The sequence below is a fragment of the Symphodus melops genome, assembly GCF_947650265.1.
Source record: "Symphodus melops genome assembly, chromosome: 1".
Classification (NCBI taxonomy): domain Eukaryota; kingdom Metazoa; phylum Chordata; class Actinopteri; order Labriformes; family Labridae; genus Symphodus; species Symphodus melops.
The window spans coordinates 10252096-10264942 of NC_136691.1; the positions used below are offsets into that span (position 1 = coordinate 10252096).

At 39.8% G+C, this 12847-nt stretch overlaps 2 protein-coding genes across 2 annotated transcripts in view; both read right to left on the reverse strand.

Annotated features, from left to right (window-relative positions):
- Positions 1–449: 449 nt before the first annotated feature.
- Positions 450–12847, reverse strand: part of gpr6 (G protein-coupled receptor 6) — a 119745-nt gene continuing 107347 nt past the window's right edge. The window contains exons 2-3 of the mRNA XM_079354164.1: positions 2938–3227; positions 450–1881 (exon numbers count right to left, since the gene is read on the reverse strand). Of these exons, the coding sequence (XP_079210290.1) occupies positions 852–1859 (1008 nt within the window). The 5' untranslated portion in view covers positions 1860–1881; positions 2938–3227 and the 3' untranslated portion in view covers positions 450–851. The remainder of the gene's footprint in view (positions 1882–2937; positions 3228–12847) is intronic.
- fig4a (FIG4 phosphoinositide 5-phosphatase a) overlaps positions 8205–12847 on the reverse strand; it is a 51089-nt gene continuing 46446 nt past the window's right edge. Inside the window, exon 24 of the mRNA XM_079354121.1 lies at positions 8205–9113. Coding sequence (XP_079210247.1) covers positions 8936–9113 — 178 coding nt within the window. The 3' untranslated portion in view covers positions 8205–8935. The remainder of the gene's footprint in view (positions 9114–12847) is intronic.

Sequence of the window (12847 nt, forward strand, 5' to 3'; positions counted from 1 at the left end):
ATGCTTGTTTGATTTAGTAGTTGGCTGTATACGATGCTACTTTACACCTGTTCTTCCTGTGGGGTAGGTAATAAAAACTGTAAGCACACAACTTTATCATGTGGCACGTTTTCACACGTTTGTGCTGTCTTTCTATTTTACTCTCTCTCTCTCCTGCCCTCTCTCTCTCTCTCTCTTTTTTTTTTCTCTCTCTGAAACATTGCCAACATATTGTGCAAACAAAATTAAAATGTATAATTTTAAAGTCTTTCTGCTGGAGAAGGAGACTTTGTACTTTCATTCTCAATAAGCCGTTAGTTGTCTCAAATAGATCAACTTGCGCTGTGGAAGTAAAGGCCGGATATAAGATGCAACTCAAGAATTCCTTCAATAGAAACGTGTGACTATGAAGAAATTGACGAAGCCTCTCATAGATTTCAATCTTTTATTCTTCTTGTATAAAATGTACACCAAAGACACTACCATACAAAATAGAAAAAAATGGCAAATGGTGACTCACAAGTTCAGACATTTTTTGAAACACAATGAGAGCTTTACAATACTGTTTTGGCATTTCAAAAAAACACAGACTAAAGTGCAAGTTTTTTTTTCCATTCCTTTTCTCATTTAAAATACATTCACAGTTTTTGTTTTGTCACAGAAGTTTGTTGTTCACAGCATTTTCCCAAAAAAAAAAAAAAAACATCTCATCCTAGCTTGTGTTGAGACATTAGTAAAGTGCAGATACAGTATGCATGAGATACACATTTGTAGCATCACACCATCAGTCTAAAGCAGATTGTCAATGATCACTGGATGAATTGTCTTTTTGCTCTCTCTTTTCTCACAAACCAACACACATTCACATCTTTTTAGACCTCACTAGGCGACCTGGACCTGTAGGCCTTGTTACCCTGAAAGCAGCCACATAAAAGCATGTAGAGGGAGCGCTGGATCTCCGCGTTTCTGTAGGCGTAAATGATGGGGTTGATCATAGAGTTGTAGGTGGCTGGCAGGAGTGTAGCATAAGTGTAAACTGATGGATACTCCTTCTCCCCTACTAGGCAGTAAATGGCGAATGGCAGCCAGCTGGCGCCAAATGTTCCCAAGATGATAGCCAAGGTGGAGACCCCTTTTTTAGTGGCTACATAATGTGATGTTGCAAAAAAGTGCTGTTGGAGAGCGATCTGATGGGCGTGGTGACACACAATCTTACAAATCTTAAAGTACAGGGTTAGCATTAGGATGAAGATGGCAAAGAAGGAGGTGGCGAGGAGCATGAGATTGCTCCGGGTTAAGGGTCGAACAATGCTACAAGATGAAGGCTCATCCAGGCAGTTCCAGCCAAGCACCGGCAGTAAACCCAGGAACAAAGACACCCCCCAGGTCCCTAGCAACATCAGGTGTACGTACTGCAGCGTTTTCTCTGAAAAGTAAGTCAGGGCATTGTAGAGGGAAAGATAACGGTCAACTGTGATGGCTAAAAGGCTGCTAATGGACGCCGTAAAGGAAGCCACCAAGAAGCCAACAGTGATAAGGCTGATAGTCTCAGAGGAGATCACATACTGGAATACAAAGTTCAGGATTAATCCAATGCCGGCTAGCAGGTCCGCTGTGGCAAGGCTCCCAATCAGCACAAACATAGGTGTCCTTAGTGTGGGAGTGTAGAAGATGATTGCTACCACTATAGCGTTTTCACAGGCAATGACTGTGCCGGACATACAGAGCATGATGTCCCAAGGGTTGATGGGGAAATCTAATGGAGCGGTGGAGAACTCCAGACTGCTGTTCTGCTCTGGAAACTCTGCCTCCATCCATGAGAGAGCTTCTCCCTGCAAAGGAGTTGCAGAGGAGTCGTTCACAACCAGCGACTCGTTCATATCTCCACTCTGTGCTTTTGTCCTGTGATCAAAGGAACAGAAGATCGATTGTTAATGATCGTGTGAAAGTAAATTCTATGATCAATTATTCTTAATGAGTCGGTAGTGGTTGGTTGTCTTGCTTAATGTCACTTAAGCACTGTGTTTGCTTTCCATTTTGTTAGAGCCCATCACAAGGCACACATTTACAGTCAAATCAAATAAGTGCAAGCATCGAAGAGTCATGTGTGTGATATATTAAAGTAAAAAAAATAAAATAAAATAAAAAACTGGTTGCTTTGTTAATTTAAGAATTAGAGTTGCATAACAGAAATACTGATGGGTGATAGCTTTATCAATAGATTTGGGGCTGCTCCATAATTAATAAAAAGGGGAACAATTATTTGTTCATGAGTTTCATGCAAGAAAGCCTGAATTAAGATCCAACTAATTTATATATATATATATATATATATATATATATATATATATATATGTGTGTGTGTGGGTGTGTGTGTGTGTGTGTGTGTGTATATATATAAAACAAAATTCTCTGTCATAAGACACAGTTCAACTTCGAAGGAAAACATTTTAACCATAACCACAGCTGCCTGTTAAGTTTACTGTCCAGAACCATCAGCATGGCAGATTTAAATCAGATATTGGGCTTTCCTTTCTTTAAAGGTATAGTCGAGTTGAAGCACATTAGCAGCAGTAGCATCAACAGCATTTAGTTACAGTTGCTGTCCATGGTGCTGAAATCAGAGCGACACTATGTATAGAAAGTCAGGTACTTAAAACATAATCTAATATAATCGAGTATCAACACTTGTCTAAAGTGAAGAATATCATTTACAAGTGTTTTAAATAATTGTATAAAGTCTTCAGGTGTGATTGTTGTGTGTAACAACTATTCAAGCAATGACTGTTTTTAACCCAGGATGAATAAATAACCTTTTAGTCTAACTACATATTTGAGAGACAACTTTAACGTTGAGACATCAGTCCAAAATTACTTTATTGAGTCCGATGGGAAGTTTAGTAAAAACATAAATACATGTTTTAGAGTTTGTTCAATAAAAACACGAAAAGTTGATACCTCGGTAACAAATCGTGCTCAGCTGAGATGATCGCAGAAATCTGCCCCGTCTGAAGCGAAGAAGGCGAAGTCGAAGTAAAAAGGATGTATAAAGTCCCACTTTTCTCTCTGACCCTCTCAAGTAAAGCCCTTGATTTTGTTGTGCTTCCCACGCATGGGACACACACTCAGGGCAGGGATGGTGTAAAGCATTGGCCGGTGTTCAGCTCGATGAGGAAGGTGCATGTGAGGAAAGTGCTGGAGGAGGAGAGGGGCCGACTGAAGACAGGCGAGGAGAGCTTTAAATGCGCCTGACGTCACGGGGAGAGAGAGCGAGAGAGAGAGGTGGGGAGGGGGGAGGGAGAGAGAGAGAAATGGGTCCACCTGCACATTTTGGCGCTTAATGGAGAAAATGAAACAACAGCTTCTTGCACGCTCCTCTCGCCAGCACCATCTCCTCGTTATAAGCGTGTGATCAATAATGATCTATAGTAACATTAAGAAATATCCGAAACTAGGATCGCGATTTTTCAACAGGAGTTAGTGGTGTGTGGTTCCTGTGGCTAAACCAATTCAGAACCAGTTATAGCCAGCTGCCTTTGAATCTAAATTACTTGCGATAATCAGTTGTATTTTAAGAACACTATTTATGTTAAAGTCCACCTGAGCAAGAATTAAAGTTAGATTAATAGACCCACCTTCACACTTTCAAAAACATGATCTTACTTCGAGGATGATATTATTACAACCCCAGATCCATGCACAGTGTGCACTGTATCTTACAGTATGTAGAAGTGCTTTTAAAGGCCAAGTTGTCGCCCAGCATGCAGACAAAGACCATGCTATGTAATATGCTCAACACTGTGCACTGCATACCAGAAATGTGTTACTTTATACCAGACACCCTGCAGTGCAGCACAGAGTAGCCCAACACATGTTCTTCTCTTTGTTCATCCAAGAACAAACATGATGTTTACCTGATTGGCACTCTTAGTGTTGTTGTTACAATTCACATCCTTGGAGACACTCTGAATGTTCACATCTTTTGGGTTGTTCCTTTTTGATTAAGCCATTTCTTTTTTGTAATTAATGTGTGAGACATGAAATAGCAGATAAAAAAAGTGACTTGTGAAGCACAGAGTTTTACCTTATTCACACGACACGTCACGTTTGATAAGTTACTGAATGACAGTCTTATTTCTTTTTAACTGAATCATCCAAATTTCTCTCAGAGCAGTTATATTTATCGCAGAGGAAAGGTGTGATTTATCTGGAAAAAAAAGTTGAAATAAATCTGAAGAATGTAATAAATAGTTTGTCAAATGTATTATCAATGGTTATCAACAAAAATTAGATGAAAATTATATATTTCAATTACATTTTTCAACGTTGTAAAGACAAACAACATGCCTGCAATACATAACATTTTGAGAAGAATCAGGAAAGAAGAGGGGGATTCAGAGCAGTAGCAGTATGGTAACCAGTTTTGGTTTCCAGGCAACAGCTGTTTGTCCATCTTTTGTCAGCGGACTAGGGGCTGGAGAGAGGGTTGTCTCTCTCATTCATAAGCCAAGCGGTCACATGAAGTGCCTAGTGACTCATGTCAAAGGCAGATACCCATCCAAACGCAGCACCAAAATACATCTAAAAACAATTCTGACTGTTTTTTATGATGGACTAACCAAAAAACAAAGTGCATATTCTCGAAAATAGAAGTGTAATTGCGCCTTACCCAAACATAAGACACTATTTTTGTGAGGACCACCGAGCGCAAGCTGTCTGAAAATACCAGTGATTACATGCATTTATTCATCCATACCCATGTGGGCTGAGATGTTTCAGTGAAATGAGACACTTGCCATTGGGAACACAAAAACATGAGAAAAACAGGGCTGCACATAAAGGACATCATTTCTCTACAAAATAGACCCCATCAGGAGACAACCCCCCAACCGCCCACCTCCCCTTTGCCTGTAAACACAGATGACACAGTCTCTAATTAGAAGGAGTAAAACCTAATGTTGAAAGACTTTTTCAGTTACGTAGCATATTGAGGTAAAAGACCTGGGTGTATATTTTAAAGGTAAAAAGGGCAAACATTAGATCGAGGCACACTAGGATAGGAGATGTTGGTGGTTGTTAAACACAAAGTAGAATAGTTGAATTTATTCAGGGAAACTCACACAATCTTTCGTCCATGTAATATCCCCTCATAAAACACAGGACTCACAAAAGAGTTGGTCACATCATCTGATTAATGTTTCGGATCTGTTATGTACCTTCCCCGCTTCAAATGTCAGCATAACCTTGATTTCATGGTAATTACATCTGCTTAAAACATGCTAAACTTTTAACAGCTGAATCAAAAACATTTTTCTTACATTTGGTTAGGAAACAAATAATCGGATGACGAGACAAGTGATCAGAGATCTGCAGAAAATGTGTCATTAAAAAAGCCCTTTTACGAAAATGTTCTTATTACTATGGTACTTTTTATTGATGCAACGAAAATAGATCAGAGCTACTTTGCCAAAGGCTGAGGTCCAGCATTGAATCTTCAAACCTGCAGTTCTTTTAGAGTCCTCCTGTTTGGCAGTTCAGTTTAGTAAATACCTACATAGTTGAAGTAGGATGTGCCCTCAACTTAAAACACTCCCCTATTAATCCAATCTCTGCGCCCAATGGCTGTTGTCTGATAATGATAGAGCCTCTTGGAGCAAAGTTTTCAGGGCTTTAAATGCAGCTGGTGGTTGTTCAGATCAAAGTACAAGGAATTTGAGGCAAACATTACATTTTCAATGCACCCATCAATGTTTCTAGTCTAATTTGCAATTTGACTGTTAGCTGCACTTCTATGCATGAAGAAAGGCTATTGGACTAAAAAAGATGTATCTGACAACAAATGGAAACAAAAATGCTTCAGAGACCAAAAGATGTTTCCTTCACTTAAGGATTCTGTATTGAAGTGCACATCTGTTCATGATGAGGCTAGAGCCAATTGAGAGAGGTAACAATAGTGCCAACACCAGACATAAGAGCTTCAGAGTGGGATAATGAACCAACAGAAGGCCTGGTCTGAAGAATATGTTCATGTTGTACATCACGTTGCTGTGCGTTGTTTATGCACAATGGTAAGAAATCAAGTTGTAGTATGCAATGAGATTCTCTGGGAAATGTTCTCCAAGAACACCTGAGTGGATGGTACATCTGACACCTGCCTCAACATTGTTGCACACAAAGTTCACTCTTTCATGGAAACGGTAGTACCAGATGGTAGTGGTGTCTTTCAGCATGAGACTGTGACTTTCCAGCTGTATCCTGTATTAATAGCAAAGACTTGGTTTGAAGAACATGACAAAGAGAGTTGGCTAGGCCTCCATATTTCACTTATTTCCATGCAATTCAGCATTTTTGTTTGATTTGAATAACAATTGGATCAATGGAAGTTTTACCCTGCAATTTACAGAAGAAGTAAGAATTCCCTGTCAGAAATGGGAAACTTTTGGTCTTCTGGTGAAGTCCAAAGGCCTGCCAAGGAAATTGTCGGGAAAATGTTTATTTGTTCCTTGTCCAGATAAGCATTTCTAATCTCTTTCTGTGAGTTTCTAATAAACATTCAATTCAAAATTTTGACAAGGATATCTTCATATAACCTGATCCTTTACCTTGAAGAGCTTTAACCTTTTTCTTTGCTCGTCCTACCTAATTTTACAGACCTCTAGTCCACTAAAATAAAATCTAAATGTAGAGGTTTTCAGCAATAACTAGTAAATTGTGACTAATTAAGGTCTGAAATGAAAGTTTTTTTTTTAATTGCTATAAATCACAAGCTTTTGTCCCTTTAAGCGCACCGTGGATACGCCTCTAGTGTCTCCCTGTAGTCAGTGATGGACACTGTTGCATCTTAAAATGGTGCATTTCACTTACAACTCACAGACAGCTCAGTTGACAAATCAGAAGTGATATCCACATCAGGACATTAAACATTTTACTGTTTTACCGTTCCTTTGAGATGTTTTTATTTCGTTTTTGACTAAAGACAAAGTTCCTTCGTCTGTGGTGAAGTACATTTCGGAACTTTCGAGCGACCAGTTCCATACTTTATTTCAAAATAAAAGCAGGGTTGAAGTAAAGTGCTCTCAGCTTCGTTCAAAAAGTTAAAAAAAAAAGCTGAACAATTTTGTGATTGTAAGGAACACCATGTCAATTACAGAGAGCACAGTGCAATCATGAACATGTGTGTAAAAGTCACAACTGCATTAATTGGTGAGAAAAAATCCTCACTGAAGTTCAAGTTTAAGCATCCACTCACCATAGCAACCTACTAACTTACAGTGAAGAAGTAAAGACACATGACGCATCAATTGAAAAAAACGGTATGCTGGAAAACACACCTTCAAATATTTAGCTTAATGAGAAGCCTTGAATACCAAATGAAAACATCGGGTGTAAGATGAAGAGCAACCTGATTTGAACCATACTCTTTACTAGTGGTCCTACCATTTGTGATAGAAGTGCTTTTGAGTCAGCTGAGAGGCTTCGAATAGAGAGTGGGGATGGAAACTGAGGAACAGGGAGAGGGGATGGCGAGACGTGTGATGTGTTATTACAAGATTAAGTTCTAGATATCGGCTGTGCACTCCGAACATCTCCACAGCACTTCAATTATCACGATTGTGCTTTAGGCTTTGAAGAAAAACAACAACACATTTTCATGGATGGCACATGTTCAGTCGTCTCTCCCCCCCCCCCCCCCCCCCCACCTGTTTCCTCATTTTGGGTATACATTTTAAAGTGCTTTTAATTCCACTGCACATTTCTCATCACATGCTGAAGCAACCACCTCCTCTTCCCAACCTCAGCTCCCCTTCTATGCCCCCGCCCGTTCACAGGCTCACGAGGCATAGACGCAGAGAACACTGGTCAATCAGAATGCTGACAGAAAGTGTGGGTGGGTTTGTGTGCGTGATTAACAAGTCAGGCAGTCTTTGCCACATTTTTTGCATTTCTTGACACCTGAAGCTGAGTGCTGAGCACAAAAAGGGTAAGTGAGAGGAGGGAGAAAAGAGTAAGTGTGATAGACAGGGTACACAATGGGTGACAAGGGAACGAGAAACAAGACAGGAGAGGAGAGTGGGAAGGACATTGAACAATTCTATAGGCTGAGTGAAAAGAGCAATGTTCAGGAACAAAATACATAAAAAAGAAGAAGAGCACAGCAGAATACAGCAGAATAAAAATAGTCTCTTGTCACTGTCGTAAGAGGCATGAAGATCAGGACCAATCAGTTTAAGCAAACAAAATCAATTTAATAAATTAAACTGTAATTTACAACTTCTATACAAAAAGATCAGCGGATATATCAGCTACGCATTTGAAAAAAGAAACAAGGATTGCAGTTTAATCAAATCCTCGATATCAAGGCATCAGTGACGTGTTTTGTCTGGATACAGAATACTGCTTTGATTTTCCAGAAATAATACAATTTTGAAAATGAAATGACTAAGCTTAAAAAGAGAGGTAAGAGCAGTCAGAGTGTTGCTCTAAATTGTTTTAAACATTTAAAAAGACATCCATATTCCAGTGACAGCTTTTAAAATAAAAAATGAAAACTGGTCAATAACAAAACAAAAAAGATTGAACATTTAAGATTCCTAGTATCTAAGAGTCAAAGATTTACATCAATTCACATGTTCAAAATGAACGAAGTTAATTTTACTTTCTTAACAATTTTTGTGATAAAAAATAAAATAAAATTACTTTTTTTGACGGAATAAAAAACTTGACATTTTATAGCTACTAAAACAGAAAAAAACCCTCTGCATAGTTTACGAATGAAAAGGATGAATAGGTTTTTTTATTCTCACTTTGGACAAAATCAGAAGCAAAAGACATCAGCTTGCTTTATGCAGTAGCTACGAACGAAAGGCTAAAAATCAATGTAACGATGTTCAGTATTGGAGCATATCATCTGGATTTTGTAACAGAGGTCCAGTTCTTGCTTTTTCCTATGGGACTCTCACATGTATCTGTTCTTGACGTACTCCCTGTACGTCAACATGTCCTCCCTGCATAGCACCCTGACCTGGCCCTGGCCTGTCATCACATGGCTCTCGAACTCGTTGCGGCTGTCTCGGTCCACTTGTGGAGGGGAAACGGCGTAGATGCTGTCCTCGGGGAAGCAGGACACCGGCTCTCTGAGAGGGAAGAGCAGACGAGATAAACAGGGAACAGAGTGAAAAGCACTGAAATAATGGATGTATTGAAAATATATTTCAGATGAGTCACGTGGTTACTATCTTTAGAGGGCCCGAGATGATAAAAAAAAAAAAAAAAAGCAACAATAACCAGAGAAATGTTTTAATCCAATCAAGAACTCTTGTGAAAATCCGCTTGAGAGGTCTGTGATTGATGGCACTGCTAATGGAAGCAACACGAGGATGGCAGGGATAGGCCTTTTTTTAAAGCAGAATTACTTATATTTTTCAAGGAAACTGGACTCTCCAGCATGTGTCATCATTTTAAGAGCGGATTATCAACCGCATGCTTGTCAGGTCATCCACTTAGACAGCTGGTTCATCAGCAGCTGAGGCCCCAGTGAGAGGCTGCTCAGACACATGGTAGAAGTGGAAACACACCTCCTTAATTACTGGTCGGATCACAGACACAAAGGATTCATTAATATCTCAGTGCATGTCATCGGGGAGGCTTCAACTGAGGGTTTAATGAAAACACTTTGCATGTATACTGGGATCCAAACACCCAATTATAAACCAAAGCACACCCAGATGCTGAGAGAAATAACTGCTCTAATAAATGTTTGAACACTCTTGTATCAATGATCTAAATCAAGGTATGGCTGTCATACTTTGGGAAATGGTATTTTATCATAAAAAAGAATACACAGCTGGACACACGTGCTAACTATCAGTGAATGACCTCTTCTTAACGTTGTAATACACAGATTTACTTCAGGCTTCTAGATCAAATTACTACTTGAATTTCCCTCTGGTTCAATAAAGTATCTATCTATCTATCTATCTATCTATCTATCTATCTATCTATATATAAACCCCCTTTATGACGTTGCTCACACCTACATGTTAACACACTCAGTGGTGACTCTAGAGTTTGTTGGGGCTCCAGGCAAAAAATAATTGGGGGCTCTTCAACCCACATTTATCTCTATAATGTCTGCCAATGTCCCGACGCTGAGTTCACTTCTCCCCTTTCTTTTTTAAATCTCCTATAGACAAATACTTCCTCTTCATTTTTCTTGGGTGATTTTTGTCGGTAAATTTGGTTTTCACAGCAATAATGCGTGCACGTACATGGGTCCTGCTTTATATAATATGCACATTTTGTGAGCCCTCGGGGGGGCCCCCTACTGGTCTGGGGCCCCAAGCAGTTGCCTGTCTTGCCTGTTGTCAAGGATAAAGATAAGGATAAAGATAAACTTTATCGATCCCCCAATGGCGGAAATTTGGGCGTTACAATAGCTCCAAAAAACAGTAAAACAGGGAATATAAACAGCATCAAATAGCAAAAAGAAAAAAAGAACAGCTATGAGCCAGTTTACATTAATTAAACACCATAAACACTATAATACAAGGCATAAACACTATGTACACTTTACTCGTGTGTCAAGCAGCGCCTCTGCACACTGATGGCAGGGATTGCTCTGGAAAGTGTCTCATTCATACACCACAGACTAAGTGTCTTGCTCAAGGACACATTGGATGTGTAGCAGCAGGAGCTGAGGCGATAGAGAGATGGCGACTCTATTGAACCATTTATTATTATTTAGTTAGTATTCAAAGACTTGGCTAACTTTCCCATAGCCTCTTCATGTGATAAAAACAATGCCTCATCATTTTGCAGGAACTACTCCATTCTAATACATTGGCATCACAAGGTAATCCCTCTTTACTTCAAAAAAAATACCAGTCAATGTGATGCAGTGAGAGATAAATGCAGAAAGCCTTTAAGATTGTGTTGCTTTAAGTGACTCCTGTGGACAAAGCAGTATGTCTTATCACTTTACTTTTTCCCCACAAACACCTCTTCCTGCTCTCTTTCACCTGTCCAAACCTCTCCCTCTCTGAGAATGAATTTCAAAATGAAACGCTGACTCCGCCACAGAAGACTGAAATGTTCCACATGTGAATGGTAACCATGGAGTCTTTCCATACTGTGTTTGAAGCTTGCATTATACACAGAGAGGTGGAACTACTGTTTGTTGATGTTTATTCACTTTTTTTTCTAACCAAAGGATTACACACTGTACACATATCAGAATATTATGGATTGTGATTTTGAGAAAAACGCACTTGAGTTAAAGTTCGAGCCTTTAAAATTCAACTAACAAATAGCCGCAGGTACAAATGAGACCTGATGCCTTTTAGTCCTCACCACAGGCAGCCTGTACCGTCTGCCTGAGGGAAGAAGACTAAACGCTGCATACAGAGGCTGATCTGGGCTCTGCAGTAGAGAAGTCACCTTTCTGACCACCTGCCTGCTGTACAGGTCACTCAGCTGAACCTACCTAGTCGCTTTTTTTATTGGCTAGAGCCAGATTACCAGACCAGGCGATAATGCAAAACAATAAAACTCTTATAAAACAAGGTCATCATCTCAGATGAAACATTAAAAGAGCACGTTTTTCTTAAAAAAATACAAATGCTGTATTTGCTGAACCTTTTTTGTTGTAGCAACAGCATGTTGCTCAAAGGACAGTTTGTTGTCCAGCACAGTGCACAGATATTTGTAGCTGTTCACTATCTCTGTCCCCACAACCTTTAATGTGGCTGGCACAGGACTAGATTGAGTCTTCCTAAGATCAATAAGCATGCCTTTTTTTATAGCATTTAACTGAAGGAAGGACTCATCACACCAGGATGTGAAGTCATGGCTGCCAGCCCCCCTCCTCTGGGCACCTCCCCCTGAACACCCAGCAGTCTACGTGACCAACACTGCCCTCCTTCTCTCCTGAATTTCCCTCGGGATCAATAAAGTATCTATCTATCTATCTATCTATCTATCTATCTATCTATCTATCTATCTATCTATCTATCTATCTATCTATCTATCTATCCATCTATCTATCTAGTCATCAACCAGAGGCCCATGGTAATGCTCCTCCCCTTCAAGAAGACTTAAAATGACTGTGTCGTCTACATATGTAACTACAGTACATGCATCCTAGTATGATTGCTACGACAGTCATTTGGATCTGTTGACTCCTGGTGACACTTCACATATAGCTCAAATCGCCAAGCTTTGCCCACGCCTGGCGGGTCAAAAGAGGAACTGCACAGAGGGAGGTGGGAGACCACTAACAGTGGAAACACGTTTCTGATGTTGTAACAGCATCTTAGAATAGCCCTGTTGCGCAACATAAGACACACCTGCCGGACCGTGTGGACCTGCCATGAGGGCGACAACAATAGATGGATGTATTAATGAGTGGCCAGGGTAAGCACTAAATATAGGCAGTGGAACGGATATGCAAACTGAATATGGAGAGAGGATGTTAGGCTTGATGTTCAGCTTGAGTCTGTCTGCCAGCTTTACATGCCATGTATTTACTTTTCACCTGCATCAAATCAGAGATGGTGTTGTTGTTTTTTTTTCAGAACATGTTTCAGGAGGACCACAAAGAGCCATGTGCTCCCTCTAAGAAGGAGAGAGAGAAAAAAAACTAAAACGATAAAAACATCCAAGACATTTCTAACACCCTCTTCCCCAACCTTCCTTCAAGTCAAGCATTAGTATCTTTTAATATTAAAATTAATACAGCACTGAGTATTCAATACAACTGTCCGGCCTCGGCAGCATCCCACTCTTTACTATCTCGAGGCCGAACCTCAGAAAGACTGGATATTTTTATGTAATCTTTATTTTTTTCCAAACTGACAGCAGAGCAGCATGT